Genomic DNA, 26,073 nt, shown 5'->3' with positions numbered 1-26,073 from the left:
CATAAAGCAAAATATGCTACAGCTTTGCTTTTCTTAATGTCTCAGGGAAAGGTCTGTCTTCCAACTGAAATAAACCCCAAAATGGAGCACTTTTTGGGAAGGGCAGTACAGAAATTCTTGTTACTGTTCATATCTTAATTAATCCATGTGCAAAAAAATGATTACTCAGTGCATTTTGCCTTTTTACCTCTTCCTTTGAGTCATGGGATCCCAGAATGGTTTGGGTTGGAAGACACCATAAAAGTCATCCAGTTCCAACCCCCTGGGTAAAAATACCTTTAATCTGTGTTCAGGTTAAACTGCTTCCTAATCACTGGGGAGGTCTCTGAAGCAAAGTAACAGTTTCCACACAAAATTTTGCACTGATTAAAAAAATCTGTTTGGAATTTCATCTTCATTGAGACCCATCTTTTTGTGCACTTATAGAAAATTTCCAACTGAATGCTTTGGCAAATTCTTGCCCCTGGAATGTGACTCTGCCATATAGAAGTATTTACTGCTTGCTTTATTGTTGTATTTATTATTTATCACTTATTATTTATCACCATATGTTTTCAGTATGCCTTTTGATTTTTTTTTTCTGGTTCTTTGGAGTACCTTTGTTGTTACAGCATCTTCAATGGAAGTTTTGGGGTTGAGTTTTTTTTTCTCTTAATGAAGAAAGTTAATTACTTCTTAAAGGGACTAAGGGCATGTGCATGGACTTTGATGATCCTTGTGTGTCCCTTCCAGCTGAGGATATTTTGCTTCTATGTTGGTGTGCACATGCAGCAAACACTCATTTACCTTGTCCTAAAGGAAGGAGACACTAGAAGTGGAATAAATTGGTACCTGAGCTTGCACAAGTGTGGTTTTAACACTCATTCCATGGCTGAAGGAGTTTTGTAGGTACAGAAGTGGGAGGTGAAGTTTGTCCTGGTGCTGTCCCTGACTGTCTCCCTGTGTGTTCCAGGGGACAGCCCGATGGAGAAGCATTCCCTGCAGCTGGAGAAGTCCTCTTTACAGCTGGAGAAGCCCCCCCTGCAGCTGGAGAAGCCCCCCCTGCAGCTGGAGAAGTCCTCTCTACAGCTAGACAAGCCCCCCCTGCAGCTGGAGAAGCCCCCCCTGCAGCTGAGGGCTGCCCTGGGCAGAGCCCCGGGGGTGCTGCGGGGGTCCCGGCCCGTGCCCCCCATCCCACGCCTGCCCAGCCCCCGGGAGCCCCCTGGCAGCAGGGAGGGCACGGAGCTGGCAGCGGGGCTGGCCCAGCTGCACCTGGAGCCTGAGGACCAAGAAGAGGTGGGTGGCATGTGAGAAATGCACTTTTCCCAGTGTTCCCCATCCCTGGAAGCTGTTCAGGGCTGGGTGGGGTTTGGAGCACCCTGGGGTGGTGGAAGGTGTCCCTGCCCATGGAACAAGGTAAACTTGAAAGTCCTTTCCATCCCAAATCAGTCTGGGATTCTGTGACTTCCTGGCTTTGCCTTTCTATCTGTACTTTCCATCCTCTGCTTCCCACTGAGAGGAACTTGAGGTGTTAAACAGAGGAAGAATTTCTAATCTCAGAAATAGTCAGTAAAAAGAGGGGAGAACGCTGCAGCATACAACTCTAATAATTATGGATTTTCCTGCTCGTTTGAGTAGGATCTCTGCTTGCTGGGCACTGATTGCATGATTTAGAGGAGGTTTAGATGGGATATTGGGAAGGAATTCCTGACTGGCAGGGTCTGGAATGAATTCCCAGAGCAGCTGTGGCTGCCCCTGGATCCCTGGCAGTGCCCAAGGTCAGGCTGGACATTGGGCTTGGAGCACCTGGGACAGTGGGAGGTGTCCCTGCCATGGCAGGGGTGGGATGGGATGATCCTTAAGGTCCTTACCAAGCCATTCCACGGCTGTTTCTAGGATGTGCAGATTTGCTGGGAAAAGCCTGAAGTCCCACCGTGTGTGCGGCAGACACCAAACCCCTCCTTTGATTACTGAAGAGCACGGAGCAGTTGATGTGTTTTAGCAGGAATCTGCTAAATCCCCGTGCTCTGGAAAGGGAAGCTGGGATACAGCACAGCTGTGCAGTTGTATTTGCTCACAGCTGTGAAATAAAACCGGGAGAGGGATCATTCTAATGCCACACAAACCGTGTGAGCGGTGATCCCCCTGCCCAGCACGGCCCCGTGCACCCCCTGGGCTGAGCTGAACACTCACAAATAGATTTCATTTAGCTGCAAAAAGCTTTTTTTCCCTCTGCACCGAGCGCTCCCTGTCATTTTTTTCCCGGCTGTCCAGATGCAGAATTCCCTGAGGTCCCTTCGGAACAGCGCAGCCAAGAAGAGGGCAAAGCTGAGCAGCAGCATCGCCGACCCGGAGAGCTCCGCCTGTGGCCTGAAACTCGAATTCTCCCGGGACTGCCCCTCCCAGGGCTCCTGCACCGGCCAGAGTTCCATTTCCAGCCGGCAGCCCCCGGGCTCCCCCGGGGCCACGCTGCCCCCCAGGAGGAGAGTGATGTGAGTGTCGCTGGTGTCACCTCAGCCTGCAGGTCCCCACACGGCCTTAGTTAAATCGTGGTATTAACTGCTATTAATTGAACATAGCATTGCCTCGCTTAATAGCCTGATTTTTTTTTTTTTCCTAGGTGAATTATGTTGTTCTCTAAAAATACAAGAGCTGCTTAGTGACGTTATTCTATTTTTTTCTGGCTTCTAATGTGAAGCTGCCGTAGGCCAGGGCAGGGTGGCAGTGCCAGGGGCAGTCAATATTTGATAAAGACTTCCCTTGGCACAGCAGGAACGTGACCAGAGCTGAACTGGGGCGTGAGAAGGACAAGAGTGAAGAGGAAGGATAAGGTTGGATTACAGGATTACAGCCTGGAAATGGAATTGGGTTTGTTGAGAAGAGGAGGACAATGCAGATGTTTCTTATTGGGGATCAAGAGCTGGTTCCTTTTATTCCTGTGAGATAATTGTGAATTTAAAATGTCTTCACAGATCTCTTCTGAACAGAAATTGGGTGGTGACAAATGCTGCTCTGATTGTAAAGGGCAACAAACCAGTTGGTTATGAGCAGTATAAACTATTGTTTAATGAAATAAAAAGAGTTTTGAGGAATTCTGCAAATTTTCCAGCAGGAAATCTCCTCTGCTCTCAAGGCCCATAATGAAGCATTTTGTAGCTGTGCTCTGAAGATATTTTTGTGTGTACTAAAAGCATCCTTTATAGACTCACAGAAGCCCAGAGTGGTTTGGGTTGGAAGAGACTGAAAAATCACCTAATTCCAACCCTGCCATGAGCAGGAAACCTTCCGTATAGCTGATAAAAAGCTGCATGAACACCAGAAGGCAAAACAGGGATCATGAAAAGGAAAGGGGTTTGAGGCAGAAGGAGCCTGGAATGATTCACAAACAGAAGGTTTCCAGTTGTGCAGCCCAAAACTAATTTAGAATCACATCCCTTCCCTGTGTGCATTGCTGCTGAATCACATTTTTTTAAAAATAATCTTTAAGATTCCACATTCAAATGCTGGAACCCTTCAGAAGTCAAGGCTGTGGAGCCCTGGGTGTGCTGGTTTGGGGTAAGCCATGCTCCATTATCCAGTGCTTGATTTTATTACTGGATCCTCCTCAGCCAGAGGAGTTCTGAACCAGCCAGGAAGAGAGGGGACATGTGGCAGTCACCCTGGATTGAGAGGAGTGACAGAGTCCATCCCAGGTGACACTGAAAGCTTTGGAATGCTCAGAAAAATGCCAGGGAGTTCAGCACAGGGCGTTTGTGAGCGCTGGCACAAACTGGCATTGTCTGTTCACAAAATCTGTGGCTGGGCACCAGGAATGGGGGTTTTGCTGTGTTTGCTTTGGGAAGGGTTTGGTTGTCTGCTGATAAACTGCCATGGGTGATGGCAGCTGGATACAGGAATTGGGAACATTCCTGAAGCATGGGCCTTCCCTTGGAGCTTAAAAAAACCTTTAGTTGTGGGAATTGCACTGGGTTCTATCATCTTTCATATCCAGGTAATCATTTGGATTTTAAAATAATTTAAGAGTTGTTTTTATAGATAAGAGCATTTTCCAGGTGAATGTCTCTGCTGGACACTGAGCTGGGAACAGCTCATCCCTGGAAGTGCCAGGAGGATTTGGTCACTCTCCACTCTCCTTGGCCAGGTTGGAACCAGCATCATCAATCCCCAGGCCAAACAATTCCTTACATTATGGGTGTATCCTAAATTTAGCCCTAGTATAAGATTTCCTCATCAGGTTTTTCTTTAGGGTGTTCTTCAAAATGGAACTGTTCATCAAATAATTCCCACTGAATTGTGTTTGTGCTCAGTGTGAACATTTGTGGGAATGCTGGAAATAGTTTTACCATGGAGAATCTGAAATCTGTTGCTGTTTTGGGTTGGGCTTTGACCACCATTGTGGAGAATTGCACCTATGAAATGTGTTTATCTGAACAGGTCAGATACTTTTCCAGCACTTGGCAGCAAATCCCACCCTGCAAAAGTATCTGCAGCAAGGCCCAGAGACACAGAGGGGGCAGAGCATCACCCCAGCACAGGTATGTTCCTGTCAACACTCACCTGAGGGAGCAGAGTGCCCCTTGGGGTGGCTGTTCTCACTTGGGCACTGAGCCCACATCCCTTCAGCACTTAACAAAGGGAACTTCTTCTTCTGGGGCCAGACTGGGATTTGAGGGTGCTCAGCTGAGGAGTTCCAGGCTTGCAAGCAGCTCATCTCCTGTGGGAATTGAGGTGCTGCTGCTGCTGTGTTTTACCCTTCCAGGGCAGTACAGGTCCCTGAAATGGGCAGGGACCAGCTGTGTGGGATGATTTGTGTTTGATCAGTTTTGGTTCTACTGGATGGAGAAAAGGAGCTGAGGGAGCTGTGTCCACAGGCTATCCCTCCATCCCTTGTCCCCAGTCCCTCTCCAGCTCTCCTGGAGCCCCTTCAGGCCCTGCAAGGGGCTCTGAGCTCTCCCTGGAGCCTTCTCCTCTCCAGGTGAACATTCCCAGCTCTCCCAGCCTGGCTTCAGGCTCGTGTCAGTGGGATGTGCACATCCTTCATATGGGTACTCATCAGATCCTGTTGGCTTCGGTAACCTGACAATGCCCTGGTTCAGGAAAGGGATCAATTCAGATGTGGGGTGACATTCTAGGAGGATGAAACACATCCCAAAGCATGACCAATGTGATTTAACAGTGAGTGCTCTTTGTGCTTTCAGGCCCTGCAGAGTCAGTGCCTGGTTTTGCACCGAAGAACGATCTGGGTTTCACATCTGAAGATGTTGTTGTTGTTGTTGGCAGAGGTACTACAGACTCCAAATCATCCCCTGTGTCCCTTTGAGTTATGAAACGAGGGAAAATGTGCCTTTGTAGAGTGGGAAAAGGACAAATAGAGCTGTACAATGTTTTAGATTGTTTGCAATCCCCAGTTTAATGGGAATACAAAGAATTGTGTGTGACAGCGTTACAGTTCCTGGTTAGACAGTTCCAGCCATGGCATCCCTGGAATGAAATGCTTCCATCCCAAACCAGTCTGTGACCCCATGTTCTGCCCTCCAGGTGTTTTTGGGAGCCCTCCTGCCCCAGCTCCCAGCCAGTCCATGCCCTGTGTGGCCAATGGCGATGCCCAGGCTGCCAGGGAGGGAGCTGAGCCAGCCCCAGGGAGAAGCTTCCAGCAGAGCAGCACTTCCCATTCCCACTGCCATGCAGGGAATGAAGGACAGGTAAGGACTGCACAGCCTGGTGCCTTCTCGTGCTGGTGGTGTGGGAGTGAGAGCAGCCCTGCTCAGTCACAGGCTCACAGGAGTTTGACTGGGACAGCCAAAGCCATCGAGCTGCTGCTCCTGATTTTCCTTTTGGTGCCACCTGGATGGCAAATGGATGTGCCAGGAGCTTCCCACTGTGCTCGAATCCCTGGAGAAGGAAAGAGTGGAGCTGAGAAATGCCCTCCCTGACTCCCATAGCAGGTGCAGATGTGGAAGGAGGGATTGCCTGGGTTGGATCAGGTCTTGTTTTCCCCAGGGATGAATTAATCCAGCTCCAAAAAGTTTTTCTTAAAAGCCTTCCTGAATATTTGCCCATCATCTGGTTTCTGAGGAGTGGTGCTGTTTGTTAAATACTGTTCACAAATGTAAATGGAGCAAGATTTATCTGAGTGAAGTGGGATACAAAGTAAAAAACATCAAAATGAAACTCCTTCTGCAAGCCTTTAAAATAACATTTGAAGCACATTAAAACTTGAAGTTAATGATTAACAGTGTCTTAATTTCTGATTTCCACTGAAGATGTGAACCCTTGGCAGGATCAAATTCAAAGGAGTAAATGGATTCCATTTATTAAACTGAATTTAAATTTAACTGGATGACATTTATTTGCTGAGTTTTCCTGAGGCACAAAAAGGGCCATAAACACATGAGAGAGAAGGGTCGGATCAGAGAAAATCCAGATTTTCCATGCTGACCTTCGCCAGCATCAGGAACTGGGGAATCAGTTCTGGAGTAACTTATGCATGATCTTTTTTTGCAGATAAAAGTGACCTTGTCAAAATCTGCTCAGGAGAAGCTGAGGAGGAAGAGGAAAGAAGACAAAGAACACAACCATAAAGAGCAGCAGGAAGGGAAAACCTTGGAAGGGAAGGAAGAATTCCCTTGGGAAAGGATAAGACTGAGTATGAGTGAACCAGAGAAACTCACAGCAGAAAGTGAGGATGAGGGTTTGTCCTAAATGAATATTCCCTGTTCAGTGCTGCTGAATGGAAATCAGGGCTGGTAATACTGGGGTTTAATTTGGTTCTGATTGGTTTTATTGTAGTTTGGACATTTCCTTATTTCCTAGGGTTTAATCTCTGTGGGGATTTATTGACATCACCAAGAAATGGATCTTTGTCCTTAGAAAACGTGGCCTTGAACCCTTCCCTGAGAAGAACATCCAGTTTGAAGAGGTCAAAGTGTTCATCTTTGCTAGATTCTGGTAAGATGGACAGTAAACTCTTCAGATATTTGGGTGGGGGGAGTGGGACACTTCCAAAATAGAATTTATTTGTGCAGTGGACAGTCCTGAGGTGCTCTGGAAGATCAGCACCATGGGGCTGGGGGGGATTTCATTGCTTATTGCAGATTCAGTTGATCATTTTTCATCTAGAATCTGTTTGGGAGATTGATGAAACATCAGAGGGTTTTAGTTTGATCAGGATCTGAAATGATACAATTCATTAGCAGCAAAGTGACTCCCTCCTGTCCCCAAAACCACTTTTCTTACTTTTTGGCACTGAATTGCCTTTAAAATAAGCAGTAGAAAAATGTTAAGAGTTCCTACTGATGGTGCTCAAAGGTGGCCAGAATTTCTCAAGTGTCTCTTCAAGGTTTAAGATGTTATTAGCACACTGTGCAGCTGTTTTTCCATTAAACAACCACTACCTTTTTGTTTGTAACTCTTAAAAGTGAAGGTTGTGTGCAAAATTGACTTTACATGAATGAAGCTCTTGTGAGAAACAAGACTCACTTTTACAATTTTGAGAAGTTTAATAAGGGATAAAACAATATCCAGCGCTGGGGTGCCTGGCAAACTGCCAGAAGCTCACCTTGAGCTTAAAACAATTTTCTTATGTACCTTTTTTCATTACACTGGTTACATATATATTCATAAGGTTGTACATATTCAAACATTCCTGTGAGTTCTTTTAGGTTTTACATTCTGGGAAATCTTTTAGCTTTTTTCGACCCCTGACCCATGTGCAGTAATTTGGATTTGATTTTTGGGAGTCATTTATGTTGTGGTTTGAAAGACAGGTGTTTGTTAAGGAAGGCAGGAGCCTGTCTTGAAATGGAAAATGCAAACCCCCTCCCTATAAATCATTATAATTTTGAAATTAAGGAGCTCTCAGGCAGAGGTACAGGAACAGGAAGGACAGTTCTGTACCAGATAAAATAGAAATACAGAAATACAAAAACCAACCCAAAGCACTGTCAGAGTGAGAATCCAAGCTGACCCCGTCAGTCACTCAGGGTGTTGGAGCAGTCCCATTAAATGGTGGCCGCATCCTCCTGCAGTGACAGATGTGGTTCTGTTGGAGCAGTGCTCCTGGGGAAGGTGCAGGTTTCCTCCAAAGCTCCAGTGATGATGTGGAAGGGTCTGGTTTTCCCCTGGGATCCAGTGGGAAAAGGCTGCTCTGATGTCCCAAATCTCAGATTTGATCCGGGTAGGAAATGCTTGGCTCCTGCCCCTGGGTGGAGCATCTCCCAGTGGGACGATGGAATTTTCTCAGCCGTGCAGTGGGACTCAGTGGCCATTAACAGGAGATATCTCCTGGAGGGAGGATGGGCTGTGGGAAGGATAAAGATCACTGTCCCAGCTGGTTTAACAGCTGGGATAGAACACACACTGCTGGGAACACCCTGCTTTGCAAACCAGCACAGTGCGTGTCATTTCTTCACAATGATTTTGCCATTTCCTCACAACGTGGAGAGCGTGTCCCCACAATGGCACACAGGGAGTTATTGCTGGCTGCTGGGTTAGGAACAGGAGGTTTTTTCCACATCCTGGTCAGTGCCAAAAAACCACAAAAACCTCCAAAATTCCAGGTTTCTAAAATCCACCACCAGAACTGTGTGTCTTTGGCAAACGCTTTTTCCCGTAGCAGCATTTTGTGCTGATCCCATGTCCCTGCTGGGGCTGGGTGCAGCTGGCAGAGGTGCTGATGGTGTGTCCCTGTCCCCAGAGGTGACACAGAGCCCCGAGGTGCTGGACCCTGGTGAGCTGCAGCCCTTCCCCAGGCCTGACTCAGCACTGGCAGAGGCACTGGCACTGCTGGCTGACCACGACTGGTGAGTGAGTGCATGGGGCAGAGATCTCTGTGACACACTGAAAAATGGGGCTCGTGTGCTTGCACACAGGTAGAGGTATTATAAAAGCTTTAAAAAGATTGTATTTAAAAATATTTTTATTATAAAGGCTTTATAAAATATGGTTTAGGCACTGCTATTTTAGCTAACAGCTAGGTTGTAAGTTCCCAGCTGGAAAAATCAGGGGAATGAGAGTTTTCATAATCAACTCTCTGTTCTTGTAGAGTGGATAGATTGCATCTGTAATAACAAAAGATGTCTCCCATGAGAATCCCTGAAAAAAATGTGTAATCTATCCAAAACCAGAAAAATTTGATACACAGCTAAAATGCCATTTCCCGGAGATATACATAAAAAAATGTGTAATCTATCCAAAAATAGAAACATTTGATATACAGGTAAAATGCCATTTCTCATGAGAATCCATGAAAAAATATGTAAACTATCCAAAAACAGAAAAAAATTGATAGACAGGTAAAATGCCATTTCCCATGAGAATCCATGAAAACGTTATGTAAGCTATCCAAAAATAGAAAAAATCTGATACACAGGTAAAATGCCATTTCCCAGGAGATATACATAAAAAAATGTGTAATCTATCCAAAAATAGAAACATTTGATATACAGGTAAAATGCCATTTCTCATGAGAATCCATGAAAAGAAAAAAAAAAAAAACTATCCAAAAATAGAAAGGTAAAATGCCATTTACCAACCAATGAATTGAATGCCAAGAAAGTTATGAACCAATTAAAGACAAAGTCCTAGAAAACTGTACAGAAATAAGGTATAACATTCAAGATGGGCATTTTCTGCATGAAGAATCAAGAGTCCTATCTGTATTGTGACATAAAGTCAAAAATAATGAGGGGACTGTGAGTGAGAAAGGAGAAAAATGATGGGGTTCAGTCAAATTTGGGATTAAATGAGTTTTGTCCATTAGGGCTGGGAACTGAGCCTTCAGAGTCTAAGGGCTGGAGAGGGCACCAGCTCCTTCCTGGTGCTCTGTGTGCAATTATTAATTAATTAATTAGCAGCTCCTTCCTGGTGTTCTGTGTGCAATTATTAATTAATTAATTAGCAGCTCCTTCCTGGTGCTCTGTGTGCAATTATTAATTAATTAATTAGCAGCTCCTTCCTGGTGTTCTGTGTGCAATTATTAATTAATTAATTAGCAGCTCCTTCCTGGTGCTCTGTGTGCAATTATTAATTAATTAATTAGCAGCTCCTTCCTGGTGTTCTGTGTGCAATTATTAATTAATTAATTAGCAGCTCCTTCCTGGTGTTCTGTGTGCAATTATTAATTAATTAATTAGCAGCTCCTTCCTGGTGTTCTGTGTGCAATTATTAATTAATTAATTAGCAGCTCCTTCCTGGTGTTCTGTGTGCAATTATTAATTAATTAATTAGCAGCTCCTTCCTGGTGCTCTGTGTGCAATCAAAGCATCTCTTTGGTGCTTCCTCACTTGGGATGTCCTTACAGAGCTGCTGCCTTCAATTTGGGGAAGGGTTAAATTTAAATTTAAAGGATAAATCCTTTAATTGCCACTGGAGCCAGCTGGGGACAGAAGTGTGGGACACTGCTGAGAGGCTGCTGTGCTGGAACAGTCCCACAGGAAAAGAAAGATGTGTTTGGGAAGAGTTTCCTACCTCATTTCTTGGCTAGGAGGGTGGGCACAGGGTGGAATTGCCAGAGCAGCTGTGGCTACCCCTGGATCCCTGGCAGTGCCCAAGGCCAGGTTGGACATTGGGCTTGGAGCACCTGGGACAGTGGGAGGTGTCCCTGCCATGGAATGGGTGGCACTGGGTGGGATTTGAGGTCCTTTTGAACCCAAACCATTCTGGGATTATTTCTCATTGCTTTATTTTACTATCTGATTTGTTGGCTATTTGATTCCTTAAAATTCCACTCTTGAATATTTTAATGGGACTTTTCAAATGGATGGAGTTTAAATATTATTTTTTTGCACAGGGAGAAGAAAATTGAAGGTCTGAACTTTGTCAGGTGCTTGTCTGCCTACCATGCCCCTATTCTGACTGCAAAGCTCCATGAAACAACTCTGGCTGTGGCTCAAGAGGTTAAATTTTCCTATCAGAATATTCCACTGGCTCTCTGTGTGTATATTTGTATTTTATAGCTCTCTGAAGTGATTTATGCTCACCTCTGGTGAGTTTTCCTCAACTAGGCAGTCTCAAGGATGATTTGAGACTCAGAGGCTGAGAAAATGTAGATTTTAACTTTATAACATTTTTATGAGTGTGTATTTTAATTCTCACCCGTTGTGAATCAAGTTAGAAATCTGTTTCTCAGTTGCTTGTAATGTTACTTAAAAATGACAAAGGGCAAACATGAATATTAATTTTAAAGTCTCTCTGATAAACATTATTCATTGTTTTTTGGGTTTTTCCTGTGTGCAGGTCAAGAATTTACGCTCAGGTGTTTCTCGAGCTGCTGTGGTCTGTTTAGGGGATTTGTTCACCCACCTGAAAAAGAGCATGGATCAAGAACTAGATAATGCAGTAAAAGTCCTTTTGCACAAAGCTGGGGAATCCAACACTTTTATAAGGGAAGAGGTAGACAAGGCACTGAAGGCCATGGTTAATAATGTGACTCCAGCACGTGCACTTTGTTCTCTTATAAATGGAGGGCAAAGGTAATTCCTATAAAGACTTTATAAAGAATACTGTGAATAGAGTCAAATTTTCAAATGTAGGTTTCATAACATCAAGTCCTAGTACTGTAGACAGAAGTTTGAAAATCCAGTCAATCAGCTGTGCTAAACCTCTACCCAAGGCAATGTTTGCTGGCATAAATGGAATTAAAGCCCCTCTGTTCCTTTCTGTGCATTATGTAAGAGGTTGGCTGTTGATTTTGGAGCTTGGTGTATTTTCTGGCTGTTTTGCACCACTTCAGTGATTTTATTTGCTGTTACTGTGTATTCTTGGGGAGCTGCTGTTTTGCTTTGCCTGGTAGAGCTGACATAATGTTCTTTCTTTTCCTCCTTTGCTCTGCAGTCAATTCCTGCCTTGGCCAGTTGTCAGCACCCCTCTTTATTTAGAAAACTGATTTATAACACAGCTCTCTAGCTGCATCTATCTTGCTTGATTCCTCCTCTCTAGGCTGTGCCTTTGTGTCTGCATTTTAATTTCCTGTTTAGTGTTGGTGGCCATTCTTTTCTGGAGTTAATTCCCTTCTTTCCCTGGCCCTGTTCAGTCTGTTTTCTCATTCCATCCTCGTTCACTGCTCACCACATCTGAGCTGTGTGCAGCCCCTGGTGCTTCCCTGCCACCCCTTGGTGACATTTCCCAGGCCACATTTCCCTTCATGACACACTTCAGGTGCTCCATTCCAAATCTCTCCACAGGTTTCCTGCACAGCTCCAATCCTCAGAGTTAGCCTTGATTCAAAATGTTCTCTTTTCTTTCCTGGAAAGCTGATTGTTGTGGGATACATGAATTCTGTCTCCTGACAGCTCTACTGCAGTGTCCTGCTCTTTAAACTGAAAGGCAAAATCAGCCTTGGGATTTTAATTCTTTTGTGATTTACTGGGATTCAGACTGATTTGGGATGGATGCCCCATCCCTGGAGGTGTCCGAGGCCAGGCTGAACAGGGCTTGGAGCAACCTGGGATAGTGGAAGGTGTCCCTGTCCGTGGATTTATGGTCCTTCCCAACCCAAACCAGGCTGATTCTGTGATTTTGTTCATTTAGGAGCAGCAGGCAGTAGCTGCCCCTGGCTTTCATTCAGCAGCAAAGGGAAGTGCCCTGTTTGGGTTCTTCCTTCTTGGCCTCAGAGACCCTTGGCCCTCCTGGGCAGAATTGTCACTGTGAGACCTCCCCACCTTCCCTGGCAGATTCAAACTCACCTGCTGAGGGGTTTTCTGTAGGGATTTTCCCCCTTCAGTTTGTGAGTTTGTATAGGTTTTCTGCTCTCTGAAGGCATCAGAATTGAGCTGTGAGGCTGAACACAGCATTTGTTCACAGCTCAGACTTTCCTAACTCACGGGGTACAGGATGTTTTTCATGGGTAACACATCAGGGCATGGCCTCAAGGTGCAGCTTTTCCAGGCCTGGCTTCAGGAAGCTCTGGCTGTGTCAGCACAGGGCAGCTCCAGCTCCACAGGCTGTGATCAGGAATATGGAATTACCCTTCAAAGGGGGAGTTTGTGTCTCTGTAGGAAATTAAGAGGGTTGTCTGACACAGCTGCAATTCCACAAGGGACGTTCTCTCTAAATTGGGCTGAGTTGCTTAAATTCACCACAACATAATCCTTCAATTATGGTGTCACTTATAATTCATGAGACCTTTAAAAATGTACCTGGTTCCTGCTCAGCTCCTTTAAAGCTTGCCGTGATCATGATTTTAATGCTGGCAACCCTGACTAGATTCTTCATCAGCTCCAGAGATGGGTTTGACTTTGCTAAAAAGAATAATTCCAGTGAGAGGTGTCCCTGCCCGTGGCAGGCTGGAACAAGATGAGTTTTAAGGTCCCTTCCTAACCCAAACCAGTCTGGGATTCTGTGAGCAAATTCATGATCCAAGAGCATGATTCCAGGGATAGAGCTGAGAGTGATTTTTCTTCAGGAATTTGAAAATCCTGTTTCTTACCTGTATGCACTGTGTTTAAGGCGTTGTGTGCACACAAATGTTTCCCAGCTGTTTCCATGAGCAGGGGCTTGTTTGCTTCATGGAGTGGTGTCTCTCAGCCTCACAATTCTTGTTTTCCCCTTATGAGTGTAGCAGGAGTTACAAATAGTCCTCAAAGTAGCATTTTTAATCCAAATACAAAATTGGAGACGATAAGAGTTTGCGGGATTTTGTTCTTGAGCACGAGTGGGATCAGCAGAGGCAGCAGGATTTAGATAAAAGGGTCATTGGCTGGGTGAGTTTCAAAGCTGATTGTGGCCGTTCTCTCCTTTGCATCAGAAAAGGTGTTTATTTTGTACAAAGCAGGGATCATGAGACTCCTGCAGGATCTTTAGAAGTCGATTGAACACTGCTGTAGTCAATTTTACAGTGTTATCAAATGCCAAGGATGTGTCTCTGAGCACAGGGACTGCTTTTTCCTGGAGTTCATTGAAAGAACAGCCATATGCTTCAGAAAATAAAATTATTTGAAGGAAAACTAGAACCGAAATCCTAAAACCTCCCTGCCTGTATCCAACAAGAATAATTGTAGTGGAAGGTGTCCCCGTCCCCGGCAGGGGCGGAACGGGACGGGCTCGGAGCTCCCTTCTGGCCCAAGCGCTCAGGATCCTGTGTTTGCAAGGCTTTGTTTGGTAGGGAGGGTGAATGCTGGGAGCAGCCCCTGCAGGGCCTGACCCTCAGCCCTGTGTCCTCCCCAGCCACCTGCACTCAGCCGTGAGGAGATGCACAGCCCAGCACCTGGGGAACATCGTGGAGCGCTTGGGCCCCGAGCGCGTCCTGGCCGGAGCCAAGCCCGTGGCTGAGCGGCTGCTCCCGGCCACAGCCAGGTTTGTCCAGGACAGCTCCCAGCAGACACGGTGAGTATTCCTTCAGGGACACAGCCCAGCTGCCTCTGAGTGTGCTCTGCATCCTTTAGGATGGGAAAAGCCTCGGGGAGCTGTAAGGGTTGGGTGAGGCTTGGAGCGCCCTGGGTTGGTGGGAGGTGTCCCTGCCCCTGGCAGACACGGAAGGGGATGGGATTGAAGATCCCTTCCAAACAAACCTTTGGGTGCAGTCATTATCCCAGCACTGCAGGACTGTTGGGATAGTGCCTGAGGCAGGAATCACCTGGATACCTCCTGCTGCAGGGGGAGAGGGGATCAAGGACTTGCTGTGCTGGGCACAGAGGAGATGCAGCCGCACAGGGAATGCTGGCTCTGGGATCCACGCTTGGATCTGATCCGTGACAAGGCTGGAGCACTCTGGTACAAGCTAGCAGAACTGGAAGGCTGTTCTCATAAATTTGCTCAGTTAATTAAAGTGATCCTTGAGCACATCCTCTGGGTGAGGATGGAAAGGGGTCTGGGTACTCATGTCAACAGCAATCTTAGAGTCATGGAATCACAGAGGCTGGAAAAGACCTCCAGTAACAGCGACTCCAAAACTCCCTGGGCAGCCCCTGCCAATCCCTGAGCACCCTTTCCATGGGGAAATTCGTGCTGTGGCCACCCTGAGCCTGCCCTGGCCCAGCCTGAGGCCGTTCCCTCTGCTCCTGTCCCTGTTCCCTGCAGCAGATCCCAAATCCCAAATCCCAAATCCCCCCCGGCTGTCCCCTCCTGTCAGGGAGTTGTGCAGAGCCACAAGGTCCCCCCTGAGCCTCCTTTTCTCCAGGCTCAGCCCCTTCCCAGCTCCCTCAGGAATTCTCCATTCCCTTCCTTGGACACCATTTCCCTGCACCTTTCCATTTTGGAATCACACACCTGCAATGCCCCAGTGACAGCCAGTCCCTGTTCCTGGTGCTCTCCCTGCAGGTACTACGGGAGGAGGATGCTCTTCAGCATGTTGGCTCACCCTGACTTGGATAAAATGCTGGAGAAGTTTGTGCCAGCCAAGGATTTGCCTTACATTAAGGAAACTGTTGGCAGCCTACGAGAGAAGGTGTGTGGGAGAGCTCCTGTGTAACACCTGGGGCAGGTGGATGCGTCCTGGGGGCTGTTGGGTGTAGACAATTCCAGCACTGCACCACAATTCCCTGTGGTTCCCTTGTTCCATGAGTTCCTGCTGTCCCTTTGTGCAGGGCCTGGGGGAGATGCCCTTGGATACACCCTCAGCCAAAGGAAGGCGTTCCCAGACTGGAAATGTTGGACATTTGAGGTCGTCCTCTACTTGCAGAGATGCTCCCATCATCCCAGACAGGTAATGAGCTCCAGTGCTTATCCTGTAAGGAACCTGGCCAAGGAGGGAGCACAGAAACAGCCACACAGGGCGGGGAGAGTTAAACATCCCTGAAGCAAAAGGAAAGTCTTGACCTGTTCCAGAGAAACTCTTAGAGTGAATGCTTATATTAAATGGCTTTGTGCATTTTGAAGTTAATTTGTCTGTTGACCATCTATGAAATACACACTGTACACAAAACACCTGGAATTCACAGTATGGAATCACAGAATTATGGAGTGGTTTTGGTTGGAAGGGGCCTCAAAGCCCACCCAGGGCCACCTCCCACTGTCCCAGGTGGCTCCAACCCCCAGTGTGCAACCAGGACACTGCCAGGGATCCAGGGGCAGCCACAGCTTCTCTGGGCAATGTAGATCCAATGGATCCATGTCAGCATCATCTAAGATGTTGCTTTTCAGACTCATGGAGGAGCCATTCCTGGTTGGAGCCACAGCACAGATTACTCACTTGTACACAACTGTGGACACCAAAGACTTAGACCCTGACTGGGGATGCTGGAGGGTTTAGATCATACTCTCACCACTTGTAGTTTTGTTTTATCTTCTTACAGATTTTATATTGACCCTTTTTAGGTCTTGGAGATTAAGTAGCAATTTTTGGGCTCAGATAGATATGAACATAATGACATTACTGATTACCCCAGGACATTCCACCTGTTATTCCATATCGTGTGATTGATGCCCAAATGAGCACATTTGAACTTTAAACACACATATCTATACATTATACATGTAAGTATATACAAGTACAGTTATTCCAGTGGTCACTGCCCATCCAGGATATCCCAGTAGTTCACTGTGACTGACAGGACTGGAGCAGCCCACGCAGTTAAATCATGCAGTGGCAGTGCCATTCAGCAGCCAGGGGCACCCAGGAATTATTACAGGAATAATGTACCCCAGGTGAAATCCCCCTGAGGTACACACAGCACATCTGCATCCCCCCAGGTGCAGCCAGGCCCCTGAGCAGGGACAGCCCCATGCATGGGTTTGTCTCTGCTCGAGGCAGGATTCATCCAGTCCTTCCTCCCGTCCCCCCATGTGCACCACAGGGCTCCCCATAGTTATAGAGACCCCAAATCACAGGGCTCCCCCTTGGCCTTGGTGCCAGCTCACATTTCATGGATCGGTCATGGATTACCCAGGACAGTGGCCATGGTAAAGGCCACCCCTTGCTCTCGTGCCCACTTGGAGGTGGCATCTCTTCCCCGATGACCTGAGGCCCCATGGACCCACCAGGGAAGAAATAACTCTGCCTTGTGTGCAGTCCAGATGTACCTGTAGGAGCAATGGAGGGTAGGACGGTCGGGATGGACGGAGATGAGAGATCTCTGAAGGCAGGTCTTGGAACTTGTGGTTTATGGCAAAGGGTCTGGGTGCAAGGGCCCTGCTGGGAGCTGCCAGGCACAGCTCGGAGCAGGCACCAGAGAGCTGGAGAGCAAGAATAAGAGTAGGTGTAAGAGCAAGAGCACAAAGAGTAAAAACAATAGTAAGAGAGTAAGAGAGCGAGGTTCCCATTGCAAAACAATACATTTTCTTCTGTGTTGAATATTCTAATTTTCACTGACCTATCTAATACAAAATACAAATCCTACAGCATTTACACACAGCCTATAAGAATCATTACATTACCACGCTGTGTTACATTTCAAACCCTAAAAACTCCTCTCTGGACCCTTCTGCCAGGCTGGCAGGGTCTGCTCTGACCCCCCTGGAGCTGTGTGCAGGCAGAGGGAATTGTTCAATCCAGAGGGGATCACTCCCAGCTGCCCATTCTGTTGTTTTCAGCTGTTCAGTAACTCAGGTTTGGTATCTCAAAGATTGCTTTCGTTTCAATCTCCCTTATAGTTTCCATATTCTCAAAGTCTTTTGCCAGGCAGTCATATTGATAAGGTTTTCCTGTTTCATCTTCCCCAACATGTACCTATGACACTTCACCCTTGCAGCCTGACCCAGCTGTCCATGGCTGTGATGCTCCTCCCCAGCCCAGCCCCCTGGCACAGGATGGACTTTCACTGTCAGCCCCTCTCCCTGGCCAGTGGTGTCCTGCCACTGTCCAGCAGCCAAAATCACTTTCCCTCTGTGCCTCCAATTGCCCTTTTTCTGTCTTTCCAGCCATTCCCACTGACCAGTGCAGAGGGAGGGTGCTGGCTCAGGGATGTCCAGAGCCAGCTGGAGGCTTTCAGCTCTGCAGCCTGCCTGCATCCACCTTGTCCTTCAGCAGCTTCCATGGCTCCCCATGCAGGGCTCCACAGAGCTGCTTCCCATTTCCCAGTGCTTCCATCAGTGAGGAGAGTTTGTCACCTCCCACCCTCTGTGCTGGGGCCTCCCCAGCAGCGTCACCTTGTCTTGCTTTGAGACAGTTCAGGTTGCACTCTGAAATGAGCAACCTCCTCTTGATTCCAATCAATCCCTTTCTGTCAGTAGGGAATGAGATATGAGGAGATAGAAGTGAAAAAAAACCAAAAACAAACAGTTTATTAACAGAATGCCAACAGGCAGGGGGAAAAATGTAAATAACTGCTAGATAGAAACGTGCTAAATCTCATAAACTTCCCAGGAAAAGGAAGGGACACAAAATGCTGGAAATACCCATTGCTATCAGACCCAAAATGCTGGAAATACCCATTGCTGTCAGGGGTGTGGGGCTGCTCTGCTCCTGCTGGGATTCCTCAGCTGTGGACAGGAACCCACAGAATTCATCCTAAAGGCAGCTCAGATTCACTCACTGCAGTCCCTCCAAGATGAGGGAAAAACCAAAAATGAACCCAAAAAGGGAAGAAGAAAGAACCTCTGCCTGGGCAAAGAGCAAGCAACTGCAAAGCCAACACCAGACAAAGAAATCCCACAAAGTGCCTGGGTGAGGGGGATTTACCAACACCCAGGACAGCACCACACCCACAGGGTCCCTGGCTGAGATAGGTTTGGAATACACGAACACCACGGATCACCCCAGGACACTTCACTGGATCCTTTCTGGCAGAGTGGGCAGGCTCTGGCACAGGGTGGAATTGCCAGAGCAGCTGTGGCTACCCCTGGATCCCTGGCAGTGCCCAGTTCCAGGTTGGACATTGGGGTTGGAGCACCTGGGACAGTGGGAGGTGTCCCTGCCATGGCAGGGGTGGCACTGGGTGGGGTTTGAGGTCCTTTTGAACCCAAACCATTCCATGGTTTGTGATTCAATGAACTGAAAAAGTAGCACCCCCAAATTTAAAGCGAGCCAAAAACTGCATCTTCAGGACCAGATTTCTTTAACACACTCACCACAGTTCAAAATAAGAACTGATTCTGCATTTACCGATAACTTTTGACCATTCCCCATCCAAGTGTTGTGTTCAGGAATTAGGAGTGAGGTAATGACTGCTTGGATGGTCTGGAAATACCTGGACAGAGAGGTGTTTCCAGAGGTTTTATAATTCTTTCCATGGCTCTCTTAAGGAGATCAGGTGCCACAGAAAATTAGTTCCTAAATCTTCTAGGAAGAGCTGTTGGGTTTTCACCTCAGCACAGAGTGTTGCTGAGGTAACTCTGGGAATAAAGAAATAAACTACAGTAAGTTTTGGGGGTTGTGACCCACTGATGCAAGGGAAGTTCCCAATTGTTCCTGGTAACAAAACCAGCTGCATTTGGAGCAGAATGGGTATAAGACTTTGGGTACAACAATTACTGTTAGGTGGTTTGTAATGGCACTGGGAGTTTTGCATCACTTAGATAGTGGTTTGTTTTAGTCTTTTTTATCTTTACTCAGAGTCAGGATTAAAAAATACACAAAGGAAATGGATTTCCTTGTGTTCGGGCTTAGTTGTTTATTACATTTTATCAAAAGCAGAGAGTTCAGCAGCACTTCTAGGCACCAGCCAGAAGTGAGGAAAATGGAGAGAGATCCAGCTGCTACAAGGTCTCTTAAAGCTAAACAGTGCAATAGAGAATTAACACCTCTATTAATTATCCTTTTAACCCAATAACCAAACTCCCGTGACCCTCAGTGTGACACTGAGTGACCAACCAGAAACCAGAAACCACTGCCTGAAACCATGAAGAAGAAGGAAGATGAACACCAAAAGAGACACCACCCCAAATCCTCCCTCCTGTCCCATACCTATTGCTGCATTATAAAAACCCCAAATTCCAAACCCTTCACCATGTGAAATCACACACTTCTATTTAACTGCACCCCTGTGATTTTAACTCCATCACTCAAATTTGGAAACCTTCTCCAAGGCCTCAGGTCACAACCAGTGTTCTCCAGGGGATCAGTGCCAGGAAGAACAGAAATCTCAAACCCCTCAGGTTTCTGGGATCTAACAGTGATTTATTTTTAATTCACCGTGTTTAAGGTGAAACTTTCTATGTACTTCTGATACTTCACTTAGGTGGGAAGACAATGTGTGGGATGAACCTCCTGTTCCAGCTCATGGAGTAACATTTCCCTTTCCCCAGGGACAGCACAGAGGTCCACGAAGCCCCCAGGAGAGCAGCTGCCCTGGACAGTGAGGAGTATGTCAGGGACATTGTGGGTTTACTGAATGCCAAAGATTTCCGGGAGCGCATCAGCGGCGTCCGGCAGCTGCAGCTGGACACGGAGAGCAGCCCAGCCCTGGTGCTCAACAACATCATCAGGGTAACTCTGGGGAAGGGCTGGCATTCAAAGAGCTTTAGACACAGGTTGTGACAGCGCTGGGACATTTGCAGCATTTAATTCGTGGTTTGTCTCAGTCTCTTCTGTCTTCACTCAGAGCCGGGATTAAAAAGTACACAAAGGAAATGGATTTTGTCGTGTTCGGGCTTGGTTGTTTATTACATTTTATCAAAAAGCAGAGAGTTCAGCAGCACTTCTAGGCACCAGCCAGAAGTGAGGAAAATGGAGAGAGATCCAGCTGCTACAAGGTCTCTTAAAGCTAAACAGTGCAATAGAGAATTAACACCTCTATTAATTATCCTTTTAACCCAATAACCAAACTCCCGTGACCCTCAGTGTGACACTGAGTGACCAACCAGAAACCAGAAACCACTGCCTGAAACCATGAAGAAGAAGGAAGATGAACACCAAAAGAGACACCACCCCAAATCCTCCCTCCTGTCCCATACCTATTGCTGCATTATAAAAACCCCAAATTCCAAACCTTTCACCATGTGAAATCACACACTTCTATTTAACTGCACCCCTGTGATTTTAACTCCATCACCCAAATTTGGAAACCTTCTCCAAGGCCTCAGGTCAAAATCTATGTTCTCCAGGGGTCAGTGCCAGAAATGACAGAAATCTCAAAACCTTCAGGTTTCTGGAATCCAACATCATGTCCCTGAGTTTTCTGAGAAAAGTCTTGTTTCTTCCTTGGAATGAGGATGATTGACAGAGGGCATTGAAGAGCAGGGGGATCTGTGTGAGGCACTAAGGGAGGAAAGGAGGGGAACAGGAGGAAAGATGTGAAATTTTTCACTCAGGGCATTTTTGAACAGTAGTTCAAAAAGTAGATTTGAACACTTTTGAAGCCCTGAGAAGCTGTGGCTGCCCCTGTATCCCTGGAAGTGTCCAAGGCCAGGTTGGATGAGGCTTGGAGCACCTTGGGATAGTGAAAAGTGTCCTTGATGATGGCAGGGGTGGAATGGGATGGGCTTGAACATCCCTTCCCATCCATACCAGTGTGTGATTCCATGATTTCTGGAATCCTTGTGCTGTTTTTCATGGCACTCTTGGGTAAATATCAAAATATGGAAAAACTGTGAGAAAAGCAGAAAGGATTAGTGAAGAACTGTAAAACTGTCTCTGAGGTAGAGTTACAAGTTTTTGTGTGGGAGAAGTGAGGAAAGTATTATGCTAAATTTGTTGTGTTAAAGCTCAGGATGAGGATCCTGTCCAAAAGGAAAGGAAATTCCATAGGAGAAAGAAACATCCAGCAGCTGTAAATTAAAGATAGGTACAATGAAAGGAAACCCAAGCTTGTCCTCCAGCAGTGCCATATCTTTGTGTGGATTGATGGAATTCTGATGTGGAACCTCCTGGTATCCAAACTGTGGATGGGTTTGAAACCATTCTGTCATTCCCTGTGCTGAACAGAGCCATGTCTCCCTAAAAAATACTGGCTGGCAGGAAATCTGAGTCCCAGTGAGAGTTACAGTGCCTGGAGTCCATTGCACTGCAGGGGCTCAGATCAGATTAAAGCACGGGGTTAAAAGAGCAAACCTTGCTTGGCTTGCTCAAAAAATGATGCCAGGTATTTGCATATCCCAGAATCCCAGAGCAGTTTGGGAAAGAAGGGACCTTACAGAACATCTGTTTCCAGCCCCTGGGGACAGCAGAGCCATCATCTGCCAGGTGGACAGTTAGGGTGTAACAATAGAGCAGGTAATGAGCTTTGCTCCTCAGACACTGATTCCCAGTTCCATGAGTGCTGCTTGGATGCTTTTCCAGATCTTTGATGCTTTCAAGCCTCGCTTGCACGACTCCAACAGCAAAGTGAACCAGGTGGCTTTGGAGGCCCTGCACAAGATGATTCCACTGCTCAAAGACAATCTATCACCTGTGATCAACATATTAATTCCTGCCATAGTGGACAACAACCTTAATTCCAAAAATCCAGGGATTTATGCAGCTGCCACAAACGTTATCCAGGCTCTATGTGAACACTTAGGTAAGCAATTTCCTCTCTCTTAATTTGAAACAGTTTTAATTGTGGTGATTAAGTTGTAAATTGAAAGTGTTACTCTTTCCAAGAGTTTCACAGAGTTGCTACACTGTGTAAAAATCATTTGGTTTATTCCCACCACTCAAATTGCCTCAATATTGCTCAGTAGTAGATATTTTTCCGTAGCATATTCATCTTTACCTTTTCCCACATCGGGTTTATTTCCAGATAATTTAATTTCCCATTTAAGAATTTAACATGTTTTTCTCTTTGCCTTTAGACACCTCCCTGCTCCTGCAGCCATTCTGCACAAAAGCCCAGTTCCTGAGTGGGAAAGCAAAGCAGGACCTGACAGAAAAGCTGGCTGGTAAAGTGATGTTTTCATTTGCTTGTTTGCTTGGTTGGGTTTCCTTAATTAGGGAAATTAATTGCAAGGTGGAGCTGGCTCTGTACCTTCCCTTCTGTCTCAGGGAAGCAGTTGTCACATTTCAGCTCTTTAATGGAAATTGGGGCTATTGCTGACAAAAGAAAGGATTAGTATTAATATGAGTATTAGTATTATACAGTCAGATGAAAGATCTATAAATACCTGGGATTCATAAATATTTATAAATATATTAGGGATTTAATTTACAGTTAAATGCCTCATGTATTTAAATATCCTAAGGATTAGCATTTATAAATACCTTAAGCATATAATAATTTTAATCTGGCATTGTATTCCCTCTCCCAGTGCTCATTCCCTCATGCTCTTGCCAGCAATCCAAACTGGTTTGGGAGCTCAAACCCCACCCCTGCCATGGCAGGGACACCTGCTCCAACCCCAATGTCCAACCTGGGACATTTCCAGGGATCCAGGGACAGCCACAGCTGCTCTGGGAATTCCAGCCCAGCCCCTCCCCAGCCTCCCAGCCAGGAATTCCTTAGGAAAGGCTGAATTTCCATGTTTAGAATGAGTAAGGAATGTCTTTATGGGAAATATGCTTGAACCAAACATTTCCTTGGCTCTCTTTCAGAGCAGTTCTGTGTGAAATGGAATTCAATAACACAATGGCCAGGCTGTTCTTGAAATATCTCTAAATTTACACTTTCTGAGCGTGTTAAACAGCCTTTAGCCAGTCCCTCTCTTGCTGGGATTTTTGGAGTGGTTTCTATTACATATCAGAAGAGGCTGTTCTGACAGAGAGGGAGACATTTGTTAATGAAACACTGAATTCATGCTTGAGGATCTATCCCAACCAAAACGAATCTGTGGTTTAATTGTCCAAGTAGGGAAAATACTTCATCCTATAAACACATATATTTATTTTTATACATATTTGATATATATATATATATATATAGATATATGTGCAGGGCCAGGAGTTGGACTTGGGATTATTGTGGGTCCCTTCCAGCTCAGGATATTCCATCATTCTACAATTCTATATTTACAGTATAAGGCTGTTTTTTTTTTTCCTTAAATATCTACTGCTTATTTGTGAGATAGAGGGGAAATTGGAAATACCAGACCTTACACTGTGAGATACAGAGAGAATCCTAACTGAAAAGACCCCAACCTAAATTCCCCTTATTTCTTTTAGGCTTTTTTTTTTTAGCTTAATGGGAAAGTGTAATTATCAGCAGCACTGGTGCTGCTGTGTAAACTCTTGGGAGAGGATAAAAGGAGTGGTTGTGGGAAAATCTGGTATTTTTTTATGAGAGCTGGTGATGTTGCAACAGCAAACTCTTGTGTACAGCAGCTTGAGGAGATGATTTAAGTGCTTTTAAACCCTCTCAAAGGCAGGGATCACATTGAAATTGTAATTTAAATGAACCTTTTATCCTGACCCCTGCTTGCTGCCTTGCAGAGCTGGTGCTGGAGCTGTACCCCTGTCACAGGCAGGGATCCCATATAAATTGTAATTTCAATGGATATTTTACCCTGGCAGAGCTGGTGCTGGAGCTGTACCCCTGTCACAGGCAGGGATCCCATATAAATTGTAATTTCAATGGATATTTTACCCTGGCAGAGCTGGTGCTGGAGCTGTACCCCTGTCACAGGCAGGGATCCCATATAAATTGTAATTTCAATGGATATTTTACCCTGGCAGAGCTGGTGCTGGAACTGTACCCCTGTCACAGGCAGGGATCCCATACCAGTGGTAACTGAAATGAGTATTTTCTCCTGCAGAGCTGGTGCCAGAGCTGTACCCACGGAAGCCCTGTGCTGTGGAGCAGAAGGTGCTGCCCGTGCTGTGGCACCTGCTGGGCAGCTCGGCCGGCGGCTCCGTGCCCACGGCCGCCTTAGCCCAGGCCCTGTGGGCACAGATGGGCCCTGGGCTGCTGGCCCACGCCGCGGGCCAGCCCCCACACATCAGGAAGAGCCTGGAGGAGCTTTTGGAGACCGGAATGTAAAATGGCCATGCTGCAGGTGAAACTGCAGAGCCACCTGAGCCGGGCACACCGTGGGCAGTGCGGGCACGGACAGCCCCAGTTCCCTGTGCTGGGAGAGCCTGGGGAGCTGAACTGGGATGGGCTGGGAGAGCCTGGGGAGCTGAACTGGGATGGGCTGGGAGAGCCTGAGGAGCTGAACTGGGCCGGGAGAGCCTGGGGAGCTGAACTGGGATGGGCTGGGAGAGCCTGAGGAGCTGAACTGGGCCGGGAGAGCCTGGGGAGCTGAACTGGGATGGGCTGGGAGAGCCTGAGGAGCTGAACTGGGCCGGGAGAGCCTGGGGAGCTGAACTGGGATGGGCTGGGAGAGCCTGAGGAGCTGAACTGGGCTGGGAGAGCCTGGGCAGCTGAACTGGACTGGACTGGGAGAGCCTGGGGAGCTGAACTGGGCTGTGCTGGGAGAACCTGGGAGCTGAACTGGGCCGTGCTGGGAGAGCCTGGGAGCTGAACTGGGCAGTGTGGGGCTGGCTCCCCTCATTGTCAGCAGCTTGGCCATGGAGGAACCAATGCAGCCTGTCTGTGCTTCCCTTCAGAGGCTCCAGCCCAGGACCTATCCCTGGATTGCTCATGAAGAACCACACGGCCACATCAGCACCGTGCTTTACATGGAAAAGTGGAAGAGAATCCTGGACACAGTGATGCAGTGCTCCTTGTGAAAAACACGTATTTTTGTACCCTCAGAGGCATTGGTGCAGTATTTGTTGTCTCAGGGCTGGGCAGTGGAGAAAATGAACCCTGACCCTTCTTCCCCAACTGCGTTCTCTGGACACATTGGACACGGGACACAGTGGGATATATAAATAAAGGGATTTATTTCTGTACAGGGATGTATTTCTGCAAAGGTGTGGGGAGGAACAGCTCAAGAGCTGCTCTGCTCAAAGGAACCTGGTGACAGCAGCTGAACGTGAGCCCAGGTGTGCCAAGGTGGACCAGGAATAATGTGGCAGCAGGAGCAGGGCAGTGACTGTCCCCCTGTGCTGGGCACCTCCAATCCTGGGATCACCTCTGGGCCCTCGCTTTAAAAGGGACATGGAGGGGCTGGAGCATGTCCAGGGAAGGGAATGGAGCTAGGAATGGGATGGAGAATTCCTGAGGGAGCTGGGAAGGGGCTGGAGAATTCCTGAGGGGGCTGGAGAATTCCTGAGGGAGCTGGGAAGGGGCTGAGCCTGGAGAAAAGGAGGCTCAGGGGGGACCTTGTGGCTCTGCACAACTCCCTGACAGGAGGGGACAGCCGGGGGGATTTGGGATTTGGGATCTGCTGCAGGGAACAGGGACAGGAGCAGAGGGAACGGCCTCAGGCTGGGCCAGGGCAGGCTCAGGGTGGCCAGAGCAGGAATTTCCCCATGGAAAGGGTGCT

General features: G+C 47.0%; 1 protein-coding gene across 1 annotated transcript in view; it reads left to right on the top strand.

Moving 5' to 3' along the window:
* TOGARAM1 (TOG array regulator of axonemal microtubules 1) overlaps window positions 1–25,419 on the top strand; it is a 33,258-nt gene extending 7,839 nt beyond the window's left edge. The window contains exons 6-23 of the mRNA XM_062495118.1: window positions 1,036–1,275; window positions 2,254–2,471; window positions 4,414–4,514; window positions 5,178–5,261; window positions 5,518–5,681; window positions 6,484–6,658; window positions 6,793–6,927; window positions 8,675–8,780; window positions 10,769–10,874; window positions 11,215–11,450; window positions 14,143–14,301; window positions 15,235–15,361; window positions 15,501–15,619; window positions 20,098–20,278; window positions 22,070–22,289; window positions 22,564–22,650; window positions 24,457–24,696; window positions 25,250–25,419. Coding sequence (XP_062351102.1) covers window positions 1,036–1,275; window positions 2,254–2,471; window positions 4,414–4,514; window positions 5,178–5,261; window positions 5,518–5,681; window positions 6,484–6,658; window positions 6,793–6,927; window positions 8,675–8,780; window positions 10,769–10,874; window positions 11,215–11,450; window positions 14,143–14,301; window positions 15,235–15,361; window positions 15,501–15,619; window positions 20,098–20,278; window positions 22,070–22,289; window positions 22,564–22,650; window positions 24,457–24,680 — 2,682 coding nt within the window. The 3' untranslated portion in view covers window positions 24,681–24,696; window positions 25,250–25,419. The remainder of the gene's footprint in view (window positions 1–1,035; window positions 1,276–2,253; window positions 2,472–4,413; window positions 4,515–5,177; window positions 5,262–5,517; window positions 5,682–6,483; window positions 6,659–6,792; window positions 6,928–8,674; window positions 8,781–10,768; window positions 10,875–11,214; window positions 11,451–14,142; window positions 14,302–15,234; window positions 15,362–15,500; window positions 15,620–20,097; window positions 20,279–22,069; window positions 22,290–22,563; window positions 22,651–24,456; window positions 24,697–25,249) is intronic.
* The last annotated feature ends 654 nt before the right edge of the window (window positions 25,420–26,073 follow it).

Source organism: Cinclus cinclus, chromosome 6, assembly GCF_963662255.1.
Source record: "Cinclus cinclus chromosome 6, bCinCin1.1, whole genome shotgun sequence".
Classification (NCBI taxonomy): domain Eukaryota; kingdom Metazoa; phylum Chordata; class Aves; order Passeriformes; family Cinclidae; genus Cinclus; species Cinclus cinclus.
Note: the sequence above shows the minus strand (reverse complement) of the source record. Positions and strands in the feature narration are given on the sequence as shown.